General features: G+C 40.9%; 2 protein-coding genes and 1 long non-coding RNA gene across 4 annotated transcripts; 1 reads left to right on the top strand and 2 right to left on the bottom strand.

The window, feature by feature from the left end:
- Positions 1-542: 542 nt before the first annotated feature.
- On the bottom strand, positions 543-9,444 carry lrrc8db (leucine rich repeat containing 8 VRAC subunit Db). 2 transcript variants are annotated; one of them, XM_086225182.1, is made up of 2 exons: positions 7,424-8,483; positions 543-5,336 (listed from the first exon to the last, which is right to left on the bottom strand). In XM_086225182.1, the coding sequence occupies exons 1-2, from the start codon at positions 7,464-7,466 to the stop codon at positions 2,779-2,781; spliced, it is 2,601 nt and encodes an 866-aa protein (XP_086081308.1). In that variant the 5' UTR covers positions 7,467-8,483; the 3' UTR covers positions 543-2,778. The 2 variants fall into 2 exon arrangements, with proteins under 2 accessions (XP_086081308.1, XP_086081309.1); XM_086225183.1 differs by lacking the exon at positions 7,424-8,483 and adding an exon at positions 9,030-9,444 and having other exon boundaries at positions 544-5,336.
- On the top strand, positions 8,644-20,612 carry LOC147250374 (uncharacterized). Its single transcript, XR_015119332.1, has 3 exons — positions 8,644-8,790; positions 11,645-11,729; positions 19,595-20,612. It is a non-coding gene; the product is annotated as an uncharacterized LOC147250374 (long non-coding RNA).
- lrrc8c (leucine rich repeat containing 8 VRAC subunit C) lies at positions 10,441-23,011 on the bottom strand. Its single transcript, XM_086225184.1, has 3 exons — positions 22,811-23,011; positions 18,313-18,455; positions 10,441-15,221 (listed from the first exon to the last, which is right to left on the bottom strand). The coding sequence occupies exons 2-3, from the start codon at positions 18,448-18,450 to the stop codon at positions 12,978-12,980; spliced, it is 2,382 nt and encodes a 793-aa protein (XP_086081310.1). The 5' UTR covers positions 18,451-18,455; positions 22,811-23,011; the 3' UTR covers positions 10,441-12,977.
- Between the last annotated feature and the right edge of the window lie 865 nt (positions 23,012-23,876).

Genomic DNA, 23,876 nt, shown 5'->3' with positions numbered 1-23,876 from the left:
TATTTTCTTCTATATATATATATATGTATGTACTGCCCTTCCTTGTATGGAGTAAAATGTCATGTACCAAGCCTATGAAAACTTCAATAAAAAACTTGAATAAAACAAACAAAAAACTCACCCAATCGTACGGATCTTGAACCACATCACATACATGTGGCCTGTTTGACAGTCTTTCACCTCCTCCCGTGATACTGTCTGGGACCCCCTGGTGAGACCTGCCTCACACTTTGAAAACCTCAGCTTGAAAAGAGGGCTAGAAATCCTCATTTTTGTCATGTGTACAGAAAAATAACTGTGTCATTCTGCTTCCGGTATTTTCAGATGTGTATCAGAGAGTCAAGTGTTGAGACATCCATCGGACTTCTGGAGTCACAAAAATGCGTACTCCTACTTCAGCGGCATTATACGTGATTGAAATAATGAAAAAAAAACAATTCTAACAAGTACATTTATCTAGAGAAAGGACGTATTTGATCTTCAGCGTTCTCAGCAACTAATTAGATCATCAATAAGGATCTGAATTTTGAAGTCATTTTGATGACAGTTTTCAAGAGCCTTCAGTAACATTTTTGAGAAGCATACTGGTACAATATTCCAGAAAATGATCAGGGGTTGACATGAGAAAAAAAAAACAAAAAAAACAATGAGAGGAGGAAGTTCATATTTTGGGAATTGAGTATAAACTTGAAAAGTCAAGAACTAAGTTGAAATACCATTACGAAGGGTCCATTGTCACGGCTGACCACCAGTGGGGCCCTGCAGGAGTGTGTCGCCTACTGATAACGGTCTCATCTCGGTGAGATAGCTAAAGCTTATTTCTTCGTGCTTAAACAATCCAATTTTTCCTGATATTGTCACTCAATTGTCAAAATGGTATTCTTATTGCTGGCCCTAATAATCTCTTCTGAAATCATGCTCCACAGACTAGTTATATGAACACAGTGCACAGTGTAAATTGGCAAAAAAAACAAAAAAACAACCCGAAACCTATTTCATATTTAGCTCAGTAAAATTAGATATAAATGCTGATGCCCACTGATATGGACTGCAGATATATAAAGCATTATATAAATAATAATTAAATCTCCACTTCCTTTTTTATAGCTGTAGAGTAATTAATTTATTTAAATAGCACACGTTAAAACCAAGTTTACAAAGTGCTGTGCAGAGAGGAGATCAGGCATTTGACATTATAAATACAAATAACACACAAAATACATGAGAAATGCATCGTTTACAAGAATAAAACAGCAAAAGTTAAACTAATTCCAAGGGTAATTGTGGGTTGTCTGTACAAAAAGACAATCTACTGTCTACTGACTCTGCAAAAAAAGAAAGAATACAATCAAATGAAAGATCATGGCATGACTAAAGACTTTTGAAAGAAGTAAAGACAAGGATCAGATGGGTCCCTTTTTCAAATTGGTACATTACAAGAAAGTGTATTACAAGTATATTCAAATTGGAATGCATCAGGTTATATGAACACCAGGTATGAGTTCTTTAGTCTATTTGAGTCTATAGTGTAGTGACAGTGAACTGACCATAGGTTTTCAAAGAAATTCGGACTTGTTTGATCAAATTAAACCCTTCCTCTATTAAGTCCACTCACCGGGTTTGTCCAGTGCTTTTAGCCACGTTACACGGAGGACTTGGTGGAGTTGCATATCACGTCCTAATCCAGGTTTGGAGCTGTCTGTCTCGTTCTCCACCGCGGCAGAAATGTAGTTTCACTTTTGTTTCTAAAAATCATCGTACATTCCTAAAGCAGCACAATGACGGTGTTAATCTGAGCGGACAGATCTCTGATAGCACGTTGGACAGACCCAAACAAGTCCTTTCTACATAACTGGTCTTTAGGGGACACACGGACCTGCCGATCTCAAGTTAGCTTAGCACAATGAATGGTAGTGGATGGGCCATGTAGTGTATTTCTATCAAAAGTCAGCAATTACACTTTTCTCCCAAACAGTCGTGGCCTGTATTAATATGACAAGGGTTATCAGATATGTTCCCGGAACGACTTTCCTGTCTGGGTGCAATGATTTGAGGCAGCATCTCAATATTTAAGCCAACGAAACATTAATTGACATCTGAGGGCAACTGCTACCACTAATTATGGCCAACTTTGAAACTTCAGACAAGATGAGGAGGATTACTTCTTGACCAGCCGATGAACCCCATCTGTTTGAGTCAGAATAAACAGAGGAGGAACAACATGTTTTGGAACCTGAGTGGGCAATAGGGATGTATGCTAACCTGCCCATCAACTACCATTCACTGAACAAACAGAGGAGAGAAAGGTCTCTATCTACTTGTCAGACTCTAAGGAGAGTGGGCAATAATTGTATTCTCCCCCCAAACTGGCATATTTCTTTAAAGCTAAGCTGTGTTAATGAACTTTGACCTATCTTGAGAGCAAATGAATGTTTCCAAAGTTTCACACTATTCTTTGAAGCTGAGGGTTCACTGCAGACAATCACCTGTATCCAGTTAGTCCGAAGACCACATAATAGCAGAGATTAAAGAAAGGAAGTTTCAAAGTGGTAATACAGATATTTTTGCATACGAGAGAGGAAGTGATTTCACTACTACAGAAACTGACAAAAAAATAAGAGATGCAGACATGACACACACCATTTTTTTCCAGGGTTCACCAAAAATTCCTCCAGTGGTTCTGACTGTGCGCTGTGGTATGTTTTCCTCATAACTTAATGAAACATCATAAAGAAAATCAATACCCTGAACTACTGAACTAAAAGTGAAATGGCACATCTACCGTCCATCACTCAGACACTTGCAGCCGTTTGCAAAAGAAACACTGGATTCCTGATTGATGCTCTCCTTGACCTCCATGGGAAGTGAGTCAAAGAGGTGGTCTTCTACGATCAAGCAGCTCCTGCGGAGGAGGCCACACTGACCCAGCTGAGGCGGGAGACGATCCAGACAGTTTCCTTTCAGCTCCAGATGTGTCAGCTGTGCTAGCTGGCCAATCTTCTCAGGAATGGAGGAAATACAGTTGTGGCTGAGACATAATGTCCTCAGTTTGCTGCATTTGAACAGCTGCTTAGGAACTACCTCCACTTTGTTGCCTATAATGGCAAAATGTTGGAGGTTCTGCAAAAAGCCCACTTCCAGAGGTATTACCGCTACAGAGTTATGGCTAACATCAAGGTACCTCAACTTGAGCAGGTTAAATAACGATGTGGGAAGAGATTCAAGCTTGTTGTGTGAAAGATAGAGCGATTCAAGGTTTTTGACATGACTTATTGACAGAGGAATGGAGATGATCTTATTGTGCCAAAGTTTGAGGCACGTCAGTCTTTTGAGATGCTGGAAGCTCATGACCTCCTCAATGGTCCGAATGTTGTTGGATTTTAGATCGAGTTCCTGAAGGTTGTTTAAACTGAAGATAGCATGGGGGATCCGCTCCAGCTCACAATTAAGGAGCTCCAGCTCTGCTAGGTTCATCATTTTCTTCAAACTGTTCAGTACCAAGAGTTTTGTGCCATCATTATGAATAACCAGCTTGAGGAGATGAGGGGACAGGTCTGTGATGTTGGTGGGGATCTTTGTGAGGTTGCTTTTGAGATGCAGAATCTTTAAGTGCCGAAGGTCTCGGAGGGACTCCAATCCGATCATTTTGTTATTTTCAGAGTTTAGATTCCCAACCAAGTACAGCTCCCTTAAGTTTTTCAACAAGTATACCCAGCTGGGAATCTCAGCAACATCTGTAAATTTGACATGAAGGCACCGGAGGTGATCCCGAAGGAAAATGAAAGCAGTCTGTTCGACTTTGGCTGGACAGTGATAGAAGTGAAGCTCCTGGAGATTAACCATTTGTGAAATCTTAGCTGTAATCCTCGCCTCTGGAATCAATTCTAGTTTAAGGATTTCCAAGTCTGTCAAATCAAACACTGCATCCGGCACTCCGGATAGCATGAAAAGGTGGAGTTCCAACTTTTCCTGAGAGTTGCGCGTCACATGTTGACGCAGCTTCTCAAAGGTCCACTCGTGATTCAGGCTAATCTCTCGAAGCTTGTTTTCACTCACCTCTGAGAGAAAAACACCGAAGCGCTTCGAGTACAGCTGGTCATACTGATCCACCATGTGAAGGAGGAAGGCGAAATCATTCTTCACATCAGGAATGTCACTGAAGCTGCTCTCCTCTCTGACTTTTTCAAATGAATACTCTTTAAGTGGCCGTCGAAAAAGCCAGAACAGTGTGTATATACAGATGATGCCGTAAACGCATATGATTGCAATGTAACTCACTAGAAGTTTCTTTAACATGAATGCCATGTTATGTGTGCAATGGAACTTTGCATATCCAGTCAGGTGCTTTATTTTAGGCTCACAAACATGGTCAAAATCTATGGAAGCAACAAAAGTCATGGTGTAGCACAGGATCAAAATGAATTTGACTGTTTTGATGACTGTCTGAATCGCATAGAGCCTGTAAATCAAGTCGCTGTCTTCAACGTGTGCACGGAATTTCCTCACCTTTTCAAACAGAGCCTTTGCCTGCTCGCCATCTTTCTTATCCAATATGGTCATGGATGGAATTTCACTCACCAGCTTCTCAGCAGAAAAGGTGACCCCAGATTTAGTCAGAATAGGGGCAGACTGATTCGGGCTGCCCTCCTCGCTGCTTGTGGATAGATGTTTCAGGAGTGATGAGGCCCCGGCCAGCCGCTGCTTGTTCTCCTCTGAGTCCTCACATGCAGTCTCTGAAAGCGCTTTAGTAGTCCAAGGTGATTCAAAACATTTACCAAGTATTGAAACAAAATGTTCTATTTTTGAACTTGTCTTTGGGTATTTGAACCAGAAGTTGCTGCTGACCATTAATACAATAGTGTGGATTAAAGCGAGGTAAGGGAAATATTTGGAGTACCAAGGAAGGGCAACATGGTAGCACATCTGGTTGACAAACACATACTGCTGAAAGTCCAACTTGGTTCTGATGCCTGTTGGGGGAGGTTGTCCAAATGAACCTGACTGTGTGAAGTGAATTGTTGGGGCAATGCTATCTGGAGGCCTTTTAGCCATTAGAGGAGCAGCTTGCTCCCCGATGGCACTTTCTTTGTTCCAAAAACCCTCAGCTGCCTCTGGTGGTTGGGGTCTCAAGAAGCCTCCAGTCTCATCTGGAGATGGCTCCAGAACAGGTAGGCAAACCACTTGGTCCTTGGTTAACTGCATAGTTCCAGCAAATATCGCCAACATCAGCATGACGATACCCAAATAATCCATGAAGACATCCCACCATGGTTTCAGGATTCGGTATGTTGGCTGGATGTCGTTCAGAGAGGCTACTTCTGTGAGGGTGAACATTCCTGCAACAGAGAATGCAAATTAATATAATGTTTGACTTACTTGGAACCACAGAATTTTCCACCAATACATCCATTTTCTACAACTTATCCTGTTAAGGATCGCGGGGGGTGGAGCCTATCCCAGCAGCCTTCGGGTGAGAGGCGGGGTTCACCCTGGACGGGTCACCAGTCCATCACAGGGCCAACACATAGAGACAGACAACCATTCACTCTCACAGTCACACCTACTGTCAATTTAGAGTCTGGATTAACCTGGTCCCCTCTTGATGTCTTTGGACTGTGGAGGAAGCTGGAGTACCAGAGAGAACCCACACAGGAACAGGGAGAACATGGAAACTCACCCAGAAAGATCCCGTGCCTGAGCCGGGACTCGAACCCAAACTTTCCTGCCTTGAGTCCACAGTGCTGACCACTGCACCACCGTGCAGCCCTACCACAGAATTTTATTTGAGATTTTTTTAATTGCTATGTCATAATCTCCATTGGGTCCATTATGGAACCTGTAAAGGCAGGCTTGCATGCCGTTACCTTTGACGCAGAACCCCACTTCAAAAAAATCCAAATTTTTCCACAATGATCCATAATGAGTGGTATTCACCAATATACTGGCCTCGTACTGGAGTTTGTCCTGCTGGCGACTGCTAATCGGGAAGATGTATTCCCCGATGGTCAGGGCCAATGTTTATGTAATATTTTTTGGACATAAATAGACTTAATTGATTTTGAAATAGCTTATTTTTCTAGACCAGCACAGAAGAGGGAATCAAGATCAACAAAAAGCAACATTGACCAAAAAAACAACAACAAAAACAAAAACCTATCAGTATTAGCAAACCCACATTTTTATTGGCATACATAAAGACATCAATGTCAGACCAGAATATCACATTTGGTGCATCCCGAATATTGAGGTAGATTTTTTTCTTGTTTCCAGAGAAGCTAACATTTTACTGTTATAGGCAGTGTAATGCAGTCAACAACAACAAAAAAAGCCACTAAATAAGCAAATAAGCCATCACCTTATAACAAATGAGCATCTGTTTACTGTGTTTGCATGTTATATTTGTAGCATTTTTAGACCTCTTCCCATCAACCCTTTGTTTTGGCTCTATTTTTCAACAGTAGAATTGATATACCAACAAGCGGCCTGCGTTGATACTCTGCAGCACAGCAGATCACCATGTATCATGTAACAGTTAATGACTTCTTTATGGTGGGCATTCTTTTTATTGCATAAAATACATTTTCTCAGCAGTATACCATCCACATTAGTAAATGTTGAGTGTCAGAGGACTGCTGCTCTCAGCTCTTCTGTACGGAAAACATGCTGACCCACGCTATTGAAGGTAAGACCCTTACTCTGGATGACTACCTCACACAACCCCATTTAAACAAGCCAAACTATTTCTTCATGAAAGTCTGCAGGATATTTAGACTTAGACTAGACACACTGCAGCTAGTTTTGCCTGAGCTACACTATATTTAAAGCTAATGCGCACAATACCCATGTCACTGTGGAATGAAGTGTGCCATGAATTTATAGCGATTGCGAGTGATATAAATAGTCGGAGCCCTACGACAGCAATGATGGCAGCTTTACTGTCATTGGAAGACCTCACCAATGCAAGAATGGAAACCATGTGCTTATCTGTTTTGGAGAGAGTTGGGTCCTGTCTCCCCCACCTGTGACTGGCACACTTGGATTATGCACACTGATGATTCATGAATGTCTTTGTCAGTAGTTAAGCAGGATTATGCAAAACTAAGAAGGCAGTTTTATTAGACTTGGTAGAGAGGTGAAGCAAGGAGCAAGGAAGAAGCCATTAAACCTTGGGTCACATCGTTGTCAAGTTGCAATTTTGTTAAACATGGCTATTAATCGGAGGAAATATTGCATAGGCCTTTATGAAGAAAATAAATCAAATTTTAATATTAGAAATATGTCTAGATAAGACATTATTCCATCGGGTCTGTGCTCCCCAAATGCTACCATGTAATGTTTCCCTCCCAGAAGTTCTTTTGATCAAAAAGTACACAAGACTCATGTTAAAAATGAAAGGAATAAAGCCCAATGAGGTGTCCAGTACCTGGAATAAATGGATGATGGGGGTCGACACCTGTGAAGTCCATTCATTCCTTGCAACAGTCACACAGAAGAACGTTATCCCGCAAGCGATAACTCCATCTCCATGGTAACACCAAAGGGTTTGATATCTACCTGAAGAAGTCAATACTTGCCCTTGAGCCTGAAACACACTAGAGACTTATGTTAAAAAATATCAGGAGCAGGGTTTTTAACCAGCTACACTGGTTCTGTTTGTCCTGACCAAGACGTCTGTCTATGGTTCAAGCCACTCCACAACACATACGGAGCCATTTCTATCGAGAGTGAGGGATTTTCCAGACATTACTGATGAGAAGCAAAACATACTTGATGAAATATTTTGGCTTGGGATAAGTTATATATACAGCCATTGGAACAAGCAAAATGTTTTCATCAAAATAATTAAAAAAAAAAAAAAAGACAACTTGCTCTTACTAAGGAGGTACCTGTAAGTGTCTTTGCAAAATTTGATTTTTTGCAGCGTAAATAGGACAGACCCTTTAGGATGAAAGAATAGAGAACTATGCATGTTAAGATATCAAGAACAGTTTGATTGGAACTACTCAGTAGGAGTCTGTAAATGAGGAATCAACAGAAACCCAGCTGCCAGTCAGACCAGGGTATAAATTTGTAGAACTTGAATATCCCCATCATAACAAGTATTAGTGTTAAGTATTATGTCAGTTAATGTTATGATAATTCTGCATGGCTCTGGCCTTGGTCCATTATTTACATCCTGCACTGATCTGATTTGCATGAGTTGCTGTATCGCATCCAATTATATGGTGTTAGTAATGACTGCTTCCAGACAAGTGGACCATTGAATTTTGGATAATGAAGACTGTGAGGATGTGCTGGTCATGCTGTCTAATTTTGGACAAGGCCCCATTAACCAGGAACATTTGGGGAGGCCTGAGGTCGAACCTTGTCACATAGTTAGGGATTTATAAAGAATGCTGCCCTTGAACTGGGGCACAGCACGCAAGTTGTCTGAGGAGACACATGTCATGAGTCACACAGCTACTGCCCAAGTTGACTAAACAACCCCCTCTCGCTTTCCTCGAACCCGTGTCCCTCCTCAAAAAATACAATTATGCCCTAAACCACACACACACACACACACGCACGCAAACTCACTAGCTGAGTGAGGCCTGGACATGTTGACTGTAAACACTTTGTGAAAATGTCAAAGTCAGCCCTACCTATCTGTTTTCCCGGAAGGTATCAATATCAAAGACAGACAAAATGAGAAAACGTGATCTCTGTGCTGTGGCGATAGCATGAAGGTCAACGTGAGGCTGCACGGATAGCTCAGACCGGCTAGACCCTTCCATGGACAGAAAACACGAGGTGAGCCCGATGTTCGTGAAGTCCATAAACGCCTCACTCATGTCAGTGGACCATGTAAGAAATGACCTGCTCGGGGCAATTTATGCTGTACATTCACAATTTAACAATTCTAAAAGGCTATCAAATATGTATTCGCCCCGCTATATGAAGCTAACATTACCGGACCGCAGCGTTGTGATACAAAGAGAAGACCTGTATACCCTGTGATGGAAGCAGCACTCGGCCGCGCAGATACGCACCTTCTGGAGGTCTGGTCCAGCTATGTCGATGCCAGTACTGAACAACACTGCCTCTCACACGCCATGTTTCTCTGCCGTGATGAAGCCGTTCATTCTCCGCATCAGTTCATCCGCGGCCCTGCTGCTGCTGGCTGGCTGGCTGGCCGGGCTGTAAGCAGCTTAGCCGTCTACCCCCACTCCGCTTCAGATGGTCCGGTCCTCTCAGTGCCAGCTGCTGAGTGTTCTAGGTTTTATGCTAGGCTATACACACATTCACCGAGTTTCATTCTCAATATATTTCAGTAAGCAATGCAAGTCTATACTAAGCGATTTCAAATCTCTCTGGGTGAAGCACCGAGGCTGTTAGGCACACCAAGAGCTGCAATGATACACAGAAACCCACCTTAGGGCATACAGAGAAATGAAAACCTTGCGTGGAGTGATAACGGATGGGAAGATGACCCATTGAAGTTAGGGACCGTCGTAAAAGTGAAAAACAATGATGTAATTTAATAGCAGATGTTTTATTAAATATGTGAATTCAAGTGACTCCTCTCGATTTTGTCCAACTTTTGAAATAGGCATTTACAATTAATTTGTCACAAGCTGTTCGAAGACTTTTTTTTCATTCTTCTCATTGTTATCGCAATGTTTATTGGTAACTGCATTTTTCCACTCCGTCCTGTTTGCTTTTAATAAACCAACATTTATTTACTAGTGTTTATCCAGACATTATGATAATAATAATTTTTTTAAATTGTTTTGTATTCTTGTTACTTCTTGTGGTCAGGACAATCTTGTAGTAAAAACTGGTTATGGTGACAGTCTTAATTTTAGGGATGACAATCTATAATAATTACTATGAGTTCCACCTCCTGACTTCTGTCATTTAAAAAAAAAAAAATTACAATATCAATATATTGTTTGTTCATGTGTGTTGAAGCCCATATCTAAAAGTGATTTTTTCCCCCCTTGTTTAATTTTGTTTTTATTTCATTGTGGTAAACCTGCAAATATAATAAATCCTCAGAAGTAGGTGCTGTTCGATAAAAAATAAATAAATACTAAATTTCATCTATTTCCTTATTTCTTTTTACTCAACAGTTTAGGAAACCTTTCGAGCCTTAATCTCACTTGAGCCTTATGTACGTAGAATACAGGACTAATCCTTTTAATCTCATCTCATTAATTAGCAGCCAGCAAGATATGTCTCATCCCACAACTCAGCTGAGAATTAGACTGCATGTGTAATACATTGAAGTAATAGACAAAATTTCTTTATGCTGCTCCTTCTGCAAAATTAGTTCTTTCACTAAACGCATCATTGGTCTCCCACAAATGTCACGATTCATCAGCATGCCAGCCCGTCTCTCCCTAGCAGTGAAAGTCAAGCAGAAATGTCATTTACAAATGCATACATTTTATTGGTCAAAAAATATGAATATACAATATGCTGTTGACAATGTCTGCAGGTCTACAGCTGAAAGACAATACTGGTAAAACAAAATAATAAGTTTAATGCACTTGCAAATGAGCCTTTCTATAATGGTCTACACAGTTTATTCCACACTTAAAATGTTCTTATGTAAGATATAAGCCTTCAACCCACTATGGCTCATTAAAACCAACTGTCTCTTGTACAAAACTAGTGTTAAAAAGGGCAACATAAAATACAGCATTTGGTTATTAGCTTAGACCTGAATGAGGTCAAGAGGGTCCTTTATTTTTACATTCAGTAATCATATAATTCTTTGTTCATTCCATTGACCTTCTGGGGAAATATTCATTTCCATACAGAGAATTAAATGAGAAGATTGATGCTGCTGCCATGTTAGTGTAGTAAATATGAAGCAATGGGAAACAGCAAACCTGATTCTTTCCAAAGGTAGACAAAAAAATCCATTTATAACCTATGAAGCTCACGACTCAAGTTCTCGATAAAACACCTCCTTGATGATTTACAATATGTTTTATGTGCTGATTTAAACAGGTCAGTGATAGTGTTTTGACCTACAGTATCGTAAGAAAATTCAACTTGTGGACTTGTGTACACAAGTGCAGTTGCTAATGACTGGCAGTACACTGACTGAGTGATCAGCAGTATTAAGAGTCTCTTATTCTCCTCTCAAAATACCCTCGTCCAACTTTTCCCATCTAACCAGGTTTCTACTGGGTGTACTTCAGATATGCTGGATATTGGATATGCATTATTGTTTTGTAGTATATAACTGAGTCATTTGGAATATGGACTCAAATGGTAAATGGACTCAATTTTATATCGCGCTTTTCTACCTTAGCGGCACTCAAAGCGCTTTACAGCGTCATCTCATTCACCCGTTCACACACACACACTCTCACACTGATGGTGAAGGCTGCCATGCAAGGCACCAACCTACTCATCAGGAGCAATTATGGGTCCAGTATCTTGCTCAAGGACACTTTGACATGGTCACCGAACCATCGACATGGTCATCGAACCAGCAACTCTTCGGTTGCTAGACGGCCACTCTACACCTGAGCCATGCCGCCCCATCTATATATATATAATTTATATCTGTTATCTTGGTTGTTTTTGTATTATTTTAAGTGGGCTATCATAACATTGTGAAACAACTGTTTTTATTTTGAAATTCCAGGTTGGGATGTCATGGTGCACGGGAGAGGGCAGAAATGAGTAGAACCCAAAGATAATTCCCTTGTTTGTTGCATTCAGCCAATGAGGTAATTTACACTTTGTCTATGTTTTTTATTTCTTTTTTTGATGAGCCATTTGCTACAAGCTGTGCATGTTTTTTGTCTTTAACTTCGTCTTTATCCTGTATGTGTGTGTGTGTGTGTGTGTGTGTGTGTGTGTAAGAAAGCCCCTTGAGTTTGCCTGTGCTTCAAGGGAATTACAGTTTATATCCACAGGTTTAGAGTCAATAAACTAGGCTTCCTGATGTCACCAGAAGAGAGCAGCAAAGGCGGCGTTATCCGTGGCTGTAACAAACACAGTATGACAGGAAGAAGATCAGCATAAAAGGTCTTGAGGAATTACTGTACTTTACTGGCTGACGTTTTATGTAACTTGCCAAGTAGTACTGGACATGTTGGCAAGACTTAGGACAATCCATTAATAAATAGTGATGGAGAATAACTGGCCAGTCACATGAGCTAAAGATTCACTACATCAGAGTTGACTAAGTTAAGGGTTTCCATTTCTTATTTTGCACATTTACTCTTTTTTTTTTTTAAAGGCAAAAAAAAATCATCAAAGGAGTGTACAATTTTAGCAAAAATGAGGGAGTTCATTTTTATTTCGCTCTTTCTGTCAACTTTTTCGATAACGCTTTATTTAAAAATATACATGAAAGTAAGTTGATGAAAACTTAACTTCCTTAATGATTTCTGTTCTAGCATAGCCCTTCCTACCTACGAGCAGTACTATGTGCTAATGGGAGCTTTGTACCATGCCTGCTGGAGTACAGAGCACTGAGGAGGCATGAAAGAGGCACCAATCAATGTCATGTTAAAACTAAGTGGTTACTAAACTGCTGAACTTTGTACAGTGAGTTGTGTTTGTTTCCCTTCAGACAGAACCAGGTTAGCTCTTTCTCCCTGCTTCCAATATTTTTGCTAAATGAGGATAAATTCATTTTGGCTCTATTCTCAAACTCACATTGCAGATATGTTTTTAACTTCTCAACTAACTCTCAACAATAAAACAAGCAAGTGCATTTGTTGAACACCTCATCCAAGAAAGTACGGAGGCGAGATAATATGGCAGAAATTAATATAAAAAATAATAGCTTTGCCAGTGTATGAATAAATATTCCCTCCCTCCTTAAAGAATACTAAGGAATAATACTTCTTTAAACAAAACTTTTTTAGCAGTTTAAATCCTGAGTGTAAAAATGAGTTGATGCAAAACAAAAGTTCTGAATTGGAAGACAAAACAAACAGCAGGCACTCTGGCGACAATAAGGCATCTCACTCAGCCTTCATTTGGTCCCTGACATCTGAAGGCAGAGTTTCAAACAGTGTGTCCTCTACTGTAAGGCCACTGCGCTTCAGTGCACGACAGAAACCAAGCTCCTGTGGAAGGACCTCAAAGTGGTTGCCTTTGAGCTCCAAGTGTGTTAGCTGAACTAGATAGGAAATCTTTGGCGAGAGTATGGACAGCGAGTTCTTGCCCAGCTTTAATGTTTTGAGCTTTTTACAGAAGAAGAGCTCATCTGGTAGATTTTCAATTTTGTTACAGGTGACAGAGAAGTACTGTAGACTCTGAAGGACTCCAATTTCTGGAGGGATGAATCGGATGTCATTGTTGGACAGGTCCAGGTAGCGCAGTTTGTTGCACAAGAACAGGTGCGAAGGTAATATCTCAATCTTGTTGTGGCTGAAGTAAAGGCGTTCTAGGCTTCCAAGCTTTTTGATGTGCTCTGGGATATACATAATGCCATTGTACCAGAGTTTAAGGCAAGTGAGCTTACGAAGATGCTGGAAACTGATGATCTCCTCTATTGAGCGAAGGTTATTTTCTTTCAGGTCAAGCTCTTGCAGGCTTGTTAGGCTGAAAATTGCATGTGGAATTCGTTCCAGATCACAGCGCACGATCTCCAGCTCTGTCAGGTTAGTCATCTTTTTCAGGTTGTTGAGCATTACCAGCTTTGTGCTGTCATTGTGCAGGTACAGCCGCTGCAGATGGCTGGAAACATCCACAATAGACTGGGGTATCTTGGTCAAATTACTCTTGAGCGAGAGTGTTTTTAAACATTTCATCTCCCGCAGTGACTCAAGAACTATATTCTTGGAGGCATCAGGGCATAGCGATCCAGTAAGATAGAGCTCCTCTAAATTCCGCAGGCCATACAACCAGTTTGGAAATTCCCTGCTCTCATCAAACTTCACACGTAGCACTTTAAGGTTCTCTTTGAGGAAGGAGGTAGCTGTGGTGTGCAACTTTAAAGAGCATTGGTAAAGAGACAGCTCCTGAAGGTCTTCCAGCTGAGAGATTGATGCAGGGATGGTGACATTGTTGATGATCTCAAGTTTGAGTGACTGGAGCTCCGTCAACTCAAAGACAGTGTCGGGTAATCCAGGGAGCATGAACAGCTGGAGCTCAAGTCTGTTGTTGCCATTAACCTGTAGTCTCTGTCGTAATTTGTCAGCAGTCCACTCATGGTTTAGATTGAGCTGTTTCAGTTTGTTCTCGCTGACTTCGGATAGAAAAACCGCAAATCTTTTAGAATACAGCGGGTCATACTGATCAATCATGTGAAGCATGAAAGCAAAGTCATTCTTGACGTCTGGGATGTCATTGATGCCCGTTTCCTGACGCACGTACTCAAAAGAGTATTCTTTCAGTGAGCGGTAGAACAGCCAGTAGGAAGTGTAAAGACTTGTTAATCCATAGACAGCAACTAAGCACAGATAACAGTAAGAAAGCTTGGAGAACAGATGAGCCATTGTGTGATTACATTCAAAGTCTTTATAGCCTGTCATGTCCTGTATCTCAACTTCACAGCGAACTCTATTCTGCACTTTATTCACCAGAGAGCTATTATACGCGATGATCAGGAGGAATTTAAACACCTTAAACACTGTCTGCCGAACATACATGATGTAGAGGATATCCCCCTCCTCGACATGCAAGCGGAATTTCTTCACTTTCTCAAAAAGAGCTTTCGCTTGCTCCCCCTCTTTCTTATCAAGAACGCTTGCAGATGGTTTGTCAATTACAATCTTTTCTGGGATAGAGCGGAGTGACTGCGTCTTCTCCAAACTGCCCTCCCCAGGAGACATGGCGATGTTGGACCGAAAAGTCCCGCTCTTTTTGTGATCCTTTTCTTCAGGATTTTCTCCAGACACCTCAGACAAGGCTCGAGTGGTCCACGGAGAGTCAAAGCACTTGCCAAGCATGGAAATGAAATGCTCTATTTTAGAGCTGGAGCCAGGGAATTTGAACCAGAAGTTGCTACACACCATAAAGGTTAGAGTGTGTATGAGAACCAAATAAGGGAAGTACTTGGCGTACCAATGCAGAGCCTTCTCGTAACACATCTGATTGATGAAACTGTACTGCTGAAGGTCCAGATCTGTTTTCAAGCCTGTCATTTCTCTCTCTGAGATATTAAACTGCAGAAGTGATGGTGACTTCACTTCCACTTCGCTTGTGTTCTCTGAAGACAGTGATATTCTGTTGGGGAGGCATATGATTTTGTCTTGCATTACCTAGAAGAAAACATAATAAACAAGAATGATAAGCGACATTTTTTTCAAGCGAAAAGATCAAATATTTATATATTGATGTAGTTAATATTTGTATATACATTTAGCCAGGTTTCTCATAGGCCCTTTGGTGCCAGTGAACAGCAGACAGGGAAGTATCCCTGTCAAATGGTGGGATGGTTAAAAACACATGCACCAATCATATTAAAACAAGTCCATTAAATCTGACTCAAAGTGGAACCAGACAACTGACTGATAGTGGAATTTGGGGGCCAAAGCCAATATGGATACAAGGAAGTTAAAAAAAGATATAATGTATCATATTCTTAACATAAGAGCTAAGATGGCTGATGGTCGGCAGTTTTCTACCGTTGGTACAACTGTTCACAACACCATGGCTTATATCTTACATTGGTCATATCTGTGCTGCTTCACAGTTTGAAGCATTATTCATATTTCTTGACTTCAGCTGCTGCCACAGTGATGTAAAGAATGCATTTGCAGCACACTCTACTGGACAAATTATGTGATGTTTCCATTTCTAAATATTCCACCTTACTCTTACTACATTACTGTGAGTGAAAATAAAAGCTTTAGCTATGCACAAAAGCCCAGCTCAGACCAGTGTTACACACAAAACACAACAGTTTTAGAATGTCGCGCTAAAGAGTAAGACAGACAAATCTCAATGAGCAACTTTCATGAAATGTTTGAAGACATTTTAGAATGTTGAAAGTTGCATCCACTCTCATTGAAAATCACCGACATGAACTGGGCCAAACAAAGTACACTATAACTGTGGTCTGACTGTCCTCCGATTAAGAACTGTTTATTTTGTTTATAAAGTTTATATTTTACACTATTTTTCACAGTTTTAAGTGCAAGCACACTGTCATACACTCAATTAAATCCATGCTAAGAAACATCACGTCGTGGCTGTTCCCCCTAAACATATTGGAGATGTGTGCTTTGTAACAGTCACACAGGCTGCGCTCACATCACGCGGTGTGGGCAACGTGTTTCAGGCTTTAGAGGCAGCAGAATATTAAAAAAGAAGTTTTCCCTAGATTGACAACAACTGTTCTAGTTCCTTGCTGAACATCTGATTATTGTTCATTTCAGACACATTTGCACTAATTCTAATAATCCTCTGACTGCAGGTCTATGACACATATGCAGTATATATATATTTATTTTTATATACATACAATTATACTGTATAACCTTTGTACAGCATTATACAATACAAATACTACATAAGATCAAGGGTATAGGAGACATATTTGATTATTGACTCACTGCAACCTACTGCAGCACCCAGCATATTACTGCACAGTGCTCGGGGCGGTATTTCATAATGACCTGGATAACCTGATTTCTCGGAGTAAGCAAGTCTCTTGAATTCATGTAAAAGTAATGGACATGTGCCATGTGACATCAATATACAACACAGGCTTTACATAGCTACTGTACTATAAACAAAGAAAAATGCTCTTCCCATGCCTTGGTAATTACAGGAAATGAGCACTTTAATTCAATGGTGACAAGCTGAAGGGGCATTTTGGGCTCTCTGTTTAGCTGCCTGACACACAAATGAAGATATTACAGCATAATACAACTACACTACAACTATGACACTGTTTTATGATGGGTTATTTTTACAAGAGAAAGGGAATTTTGCGAATCTTTCTGTAATCCTCCTTCATACTCTCCAATAACACAATTTCAATGTTCATCATTCTCTGCTACAAACTTAAACTTTGGTTTAACTAATTTGATGGTCTAACACTTTTATTATGACAGGAGTAGACTATGACTTTGGTCCCATCTAAACAAATATGAACAGATTTTCTCATGATGTTTATAATATCTAGAAGTACACCCAAGCCGTCCAACAGCCAAAACCCCGGTGTTGAACACAGAGAGAAGCTGCTGGTGTTTGGACTCCTCTGTTTACTAAAAGGGCCTGGGTGGGTGAATGTTTCCACTGGTAAACTCTTCATGGGCTGAATGCTTCCTTTGCTGCACTCGGCCCAGGTTGTAAAAGTAGTGAAGTAGCTGGCCTGGATGTTTGCCAAGTCAGGAGGCACTAATGTTCCACCCGTCAGCCTATAGGCTTGCACCACTGAATTCAATCATTCCTGGCTTGATGGAAAACTAGCAGAGCAACTGCTTTTATTTTATAAGGATTCATCTCTCAAAAAGTGTCTTCCAAGTCCTCAGAAAGATGTGTCTGGAGTTCATGAACCCCCCCCCCCCCCCCCCCACCTACACTACGTTTTTGTGAATCAAGAATGCATAAAGAGCATGCGTGCGTTCTGCTGAGTCCCTTTCTACTTTTAAGAGACAGTTGAAGACTCTTCAACGACACTTCTTCTGCCACTAGATGGCAGTACCTGTGACCAAATCACAACTGAAGCACTTTTGCGCTTCCTATGGACTTTTCCTTAATTAGGTCTAAATTCTTGCTTGTGTTGTACGTCGCTTTGGACAAAAGCGTCTGCTAAATGAAGTTGTAGAATTGTAGAATTGTAGCAAGCCATGTTTATCTAGCTTGACTCTTATGGTGACTGGCAGCTAATGACAGCAAAACCTGTCCAAAAACATCTGCCAACTGTCAAGTGCATCGCCAAGTATAATCCACGTCTTCTTTATCCATCCATATGGTCAGTAAGATATAGATGACCAGCTAGAGCATTCACTTGAGAAAATCACCCACTCTAAAGTGTTCGTGCATTACCGAGCACACAACTGAATTAAAAAGACCTGCATTATATACAGTAGATGCGTTTGTTTGCTGTTGTTTGCCATCAATCACCATCAGCTTCCCGAAAAATGCACATGACTGAGTCTTTCTGCATTCTGGAGTCACAAATAAGTAATAAAGGAGGAGGAAACATCGTTCTGAGCTCAGAACACTTATTTGTGAGTACTTGAAAGATAAATACAATTGCAGGGTGTAGGATCACTTTAAACATGTGCTGCATTACCATGAATTTGGTACATTTTTCCATCACTTCCTAAAAACACATCACCGGTAGAACATTACATCCAGGCATATCATTCAACTCATGGACACAGCAGTGCTACTGACCTGAAGGGTGCATCCAAAGACTCCAATCATGAGCATGATTACAGACAGATAGTCAGTGAACACATCCCACCACGGCTTCAGCACTCTGAACGCTGGCTGCTGCTCAGAGAACTGCCGGAATTCCATCACAGGAATCATGATGCCTGTTACAACAGAATGGAAAGTAAAGTCAAATCGTTGGGTCAACATAAGAATATTAGCCCTAATAATTATTAATAAGTAGTAGCTTCCCTTCGTGTCAAGGAACCACTCACCACTCTCTGACAACAGGCAGCAAAATAGGTCTAACACGACACGCCATGCATTACACGGCCAGCACCAAACAGAGGACAGGCTTAGTTGCTAAGCACTGAGGCACTCATCAGCTAAAGCGACAGATATTTCAGAAGTTAGAAGAGACCAGAATAGAACAAGACAGTGAATACTAGCCTGAAACATTGCTTCAAATGATCAGGGTAAATGATGTGGTTCAACATTTTCGTGATTTAGATATTTCTAGCAACTTACAGTACAGTCACTAAATGTTGTCAGTCAGTTCACTCTTAATATCATCAGGAGGACAGAGGCATCAGCAGTAATGACTCTACACAACGTTATTTTTCCTTGAGTCCCCTTTTTCATGAGGAACCGCTGTAATTTGGGGAATCCAATAGCTTCACATATAGCCCCTCCTTCAAGTCTGACTTTTTAATTTGTCCAATTCTTTGGCTGATCAGCCAGTAACTGCTTCAGTAAAGCCAGCTACTTTTGTACTATTTTTTTCAATGCAAATTTGTATGAGTTAGCCTGCTAACATGTTAAAATTGCTTCTAAACATCTGCATGTTAGCCTTACCATCGTGTGCATGTTAGCACACCAGATTAGCGTTTCAACTTGCTACCATCCATCCATCCATCCATCCATCCATCCATCCATCCATCCATCCATCCATCCATCCATCCATTTTCTACCGCCTATCCTGTTAAGGGTCACAGGGGGGTGGAGCCTATCCCAGCATCTACGGGCGAGAGGCAGGGTTCACCCTGGACAGGTCGCCAGTCCATCACAGGGCCAACATACAGAGACAGACAACCATTCACACTCACAGCCTCGCCTACAGTCAATTTAGAGCATCAATCAGCCTCGTCCCTTCTTGATGTCTTTGGACTGTCAAGTCAAGTCAAGTCAGTTTTATTTATATAGTGCCAAATCACAACAAAAGTTATCTCATGACACTTTACAGGTAGAACAGGTCCAGTACCACACTCCTTCAATGAATTTACACCCAACAATTCTCCATCAGCAGCACATCCTGCAACAGTGGTGATGAAAACCTTCCTTTGGACTGTGGGAGGAAGCTGGAGTACCAGAGAGAACCCACACAGGAACAGGGAGAACATGGAGACTCACACAGAAAGATCCTGTGCTGGAGCCGGGGCTTGAACCCGGAACCTTCTTGCTGTGAGGTGACAGTGCTGACCACTGCACCACCATGCAGCCCCAACTCGCAACCATTTGTTCATATTTTTTTTCATACCTTACAATTTTCATACCCTACAATTGTACTGTCTATGATTATAAAACAAAATGTAATAGCTTGGCAGCTGGAGATTGTAACATGAAGTAAACTTTTTTGCCTGCTGCTGTGTGTCTTAGCTTACTCAGGCTACATTGCTAGGTTTAAAAAAAGGTATGGTTACTGAGCACTTACTACAGGGGGCAAATTAGTGCCATTCCATGATGGTATGCTGCTTCGGCAAATACTGACATGTGTACTGCTCACTTCAAGATGATGTTGTGTGGAAATATGTTTCTTTTTCTAGTCAGATTTAATTCAGTAGCATCAAAGCTTCAGAGCAGAAATGACCAGCAAATTATTTTATTTGTACCTTGAAACAATTGAACTGGCCAAGCTCCAAGATGTAATAAATTCATTTAACTTTCTATCATCATAATTTAATAGAAAGCGTCTGAGAATCCTGTAAAATACAGCCTAGAGCCTCTAGCATTCTCTGTTGTTAAAAACCTGTTAACTTTGTCCTCTCTGACATGAACTCAGTTTTAAACACCGTGTCTCATCACAAACTGCAATGTCCCTTTCTGGGGCTCTGTTATACAAATACAAGTTCAAATGTAATTATTTATAAGTCAATGCCCACAAAAGACTAAATAAATGACTCAATTTGTAGAGCCTCTGAGAACTGTTTGGACATTAATGCGATACTTCACCCAAACTCGTGTAATTTGCCTTTCAAGTACTCACAAACAGATACCTCGAGCTCACAGATGCCCCCCTCCACATTTGCTGGCAGAATTCAGAAAGAGCCACAAATATTTCATTTAAAGCTGATGGTGATTTACGTCTAACAGCAGCTCCATCAACAAATCAAATGAGAAACTGCCAAAAAAAATCAATTTGCAAACTCAAGCGCATTGTCACAGATTCTGTCTTTATTTATCCAGCTGTTTGCTGAGTAATCCACAAACACTTGGATTTGAGCAAAAAAACAACTATCTATAACCCCTCTGATCTATGGTACAGCCGAGTGTGACCATCTGTTGCATTCCCTTGCATTTGTCCGTGTTCTTTCACAATTAGGGCTGATCGGGAAGCGCTGTACTTCGTTTTTAGCTCACATCAGAGTGTTCGTGGATTACTGAGCATACGGCTCGACAAAGAAAATGTGGATTATGCAGGATGATGATGCATTTGGAATATGTTAAACTGATGTTTCTGGACAGTTATGTTGTCCCTGTGGTTGTTGCTAGCTGTGTCATACCATAAGCTTCCAGCTAAGTATATTCTGCTGGCTTTTCCTGCATTCTGGAGTCGCACAGAAGTAGAGGAAATGTCTCCATAAGCTCAAAACACCTTTGTTTACATGTGTGAGAAACTGAAGGGGAAAACAAAATTATCGGGTTAAGCATTGCTTTGCTTACTTTATAGTCTAAGTAGTCGTCTTTATCTAGCTTCACCCTGTATCCTTGATGACTGACAAAGTTGAATCAAGCCAGAGGTCTTCTTGTTGTTTCAGCTGTTCATCTCCTGAGAGACTGAAAGCTAGTCTTTGTTCACGGTGGCAGGAAAGAGTGGTTTCTCCCTGATGCTGCTTCCTGCGCCATCTCGCTGTGGTCACCTTTGCTAAAGCGCTTACTGCCACTGAGTCTCCAGTGTCAGTCAGGAAGCAGAGTGGCTGCTATGCCATGAGCATTGTAAGAACTGGTGATTTATGTCGTGGATAATCTCACCGCCAGAAAACCTGAATAAAACAATGTATTCAATGTGCAAGAGGGAACAATAAAACAATACTTAAATATAGAAACAACACTCAAACTCATGGTTAATGAATTTAGCTGTAAGGTATTGTTGACTAGGCTACTAAAAGCCTTGGGGTTTCTTGGAAGATTCTATTTTTTGATCATTCAATTACAAAATGTCTTTATTGATTCTTCCATCTCTGAGCCAGAGCAACAGGAAGGCTGGAGAGCTGCCGTCAAGGGGATGTTTACACTCAGCTGTTTACTGATGGTTGACATAAAAGGGTTAGTTCAGATAAATGTACAAAACCACATTTTTCGCACTTAACTAGTTAGTTTTCGGTGCCAAGATGTTAGAATAAATGTTTTGAGTCATCCATCTGAAAAAATGTTTGTGCAAAGAACTATTTTTTTTTTCCATTTTGACAACAAAACTGAAAAGTAAAAAAAAAAAAATTCCATCAGAGAATATCAGAAAACGATTATGCAGGCTAAATATATTTGTGATAGGTCAATAACAGCCAATACATCTGCCAACTGACATAATTCAACCATTACAAATAATAATCAAGTAGTGTAATACACTGTATGTGTTTTTTTGAAGTTTGACTGATACCCTTTTGAGAACCTCTATTTCAATAAGGGGGTGTATTAATATAAGATTAAAATCTCTCAAAATGGACATAAAGGAGGTTTTGTGTCAGAACCGTCCACCTATATTGGAGTTTGCATTTGGGATATGGAAAAACCCTGTTCCCTCTGGATGAGTCAGCCATTGAATGGAGCTGACAGGCCATATCCTTGTCCCTTCCTGAGAGGAAATTAGTCTGAATCCCAGATATCCAAAAACAGACATGTTTGGAACACACCCAGATCCCAGGCGTACAGGCACTCATGGCTCCTTAAGGATATGTGGAAAAACACCACCCGCAATGCAGAGCACATATCTGGGCTGCTACTACCGAGGCGCACTTTTCATGACTTTCTTCTGAAACTGAGGCTCCAGGTTTACTGTTAACACACTAAAATGACTCGCCCCGTGATAAATCACCATGCGGTTGACAGCCCCCCTTCTCTGGACATGTTAAGGATACAGAGCGGCTTAGATGCGACTTTTCAGCGGAAATAAATGCGTTTTCACTCCTCTACTATGATAGCAGGTAAACTAACGGTTCTCTGAAAATAGTTGGTGAGACGGCTCGCCGACTGCAGGTAACACTATGTACTAGCAGCCGCCACGGATCGTAATAGACTCATTTACCTTCTTTGAGATGAGAGCTTCAGTTGTGGATTTGGGGTTTTCATGCGATGAGCTCCCCGATCATGATGCGGGCTTCTCCCTGTCTGTCTGTCCGCCAACCTTCCTGGATCCTCCTCGGTCCGTCCGACCATGCAAGCATAGACTGTCCGTCAACGGGGCGTGGACTTGGACCGAGCTCAGGATTTACTGTCAGACTGACAAGTACTGTATGATGTTGTGAGTCAGATGAGGGGCAGGCCCAATCACACGGGCAGGACTGACATCATAGTTAGGCTCACTTCAGCGTGTTTACTGGTGAGTAGAGGAAGCGACTCTCAAGTTTAGGGTGACACACAGGTGGAGGATCCAAAACACTTACAAGAATACAAACAGAGATTATATTATATTATATTATATTATATTATATTATATTATATTATATTATATTATATTATATTATATTATATTATATTATATTATATTATATTCTTGCCCTCTTTCTGTGAAAGAGGGCATTGCTAACCTATAGCATTGAACTATACCTGGCTAAAATATAAAAACTTCAATTTAAAAAAATGATTTGAAAATTCCTGCATTAATAATTGTATAGAATTTGGAATGTGGAATTGATAACAAGCTTTCTCCTCAAGTAAAATGAAAAATATACCTCCAGTCAATAAAAAGTCTTTAAAAAGTTTTTTGTTTTGTTTTTGTTTTTACAGTGATTTGTTGTGGAGTGGAAGTCTGAATGAAACCTGTAATCAAGAGAACAAAAATTGTCATTTTCTATGTAAATCTCAGGGCCGCACGGTGGTGCAGTGGTTTGGCTGTCGCCTCACAGCAAGAAGGTTCTGGGTTTGAGTCCCAGCTTGGGCACGGGATCTTTCTGTGTGAGTCTCCATGTTCTCCCTGTTCCTGCTGGGTTCTCTCTGGTACTCCAGCTTCCTCCACAGTCCAAAGACATCAAGAGGGGACGAGGCTGATTGATACTCTACTGTGTGACTGTGAGTGTGAATGGTTGTCTCTCTGTGTGTTGGCCCTGCGATGGACTGGCGACCTGTCCAGGGTGAACCCTGCCTCTTGCCCG

The sequence above is a fragment of the Aulostomus chinensis genome, chromosome 14, assembly GCF_037954235.1.
Source record: "Aulostomus chinensis isolate RoL2024-O1b breed Wild chromosome 14, RoL_Achi_v1.0, whole genome shotgun sequence".
In the NCBI taxonomy this organism is placed as follows: domain Eukaryota; kingdom Metazoa; phylum Chordata; class Actinopteri; order Syngnathiformes; family Aulostomidae; genus Aulostomus; species Aulostomus chinensis.
This window is presented reverse-complemented; position numbering and strand designations above follow the sequence as displayed.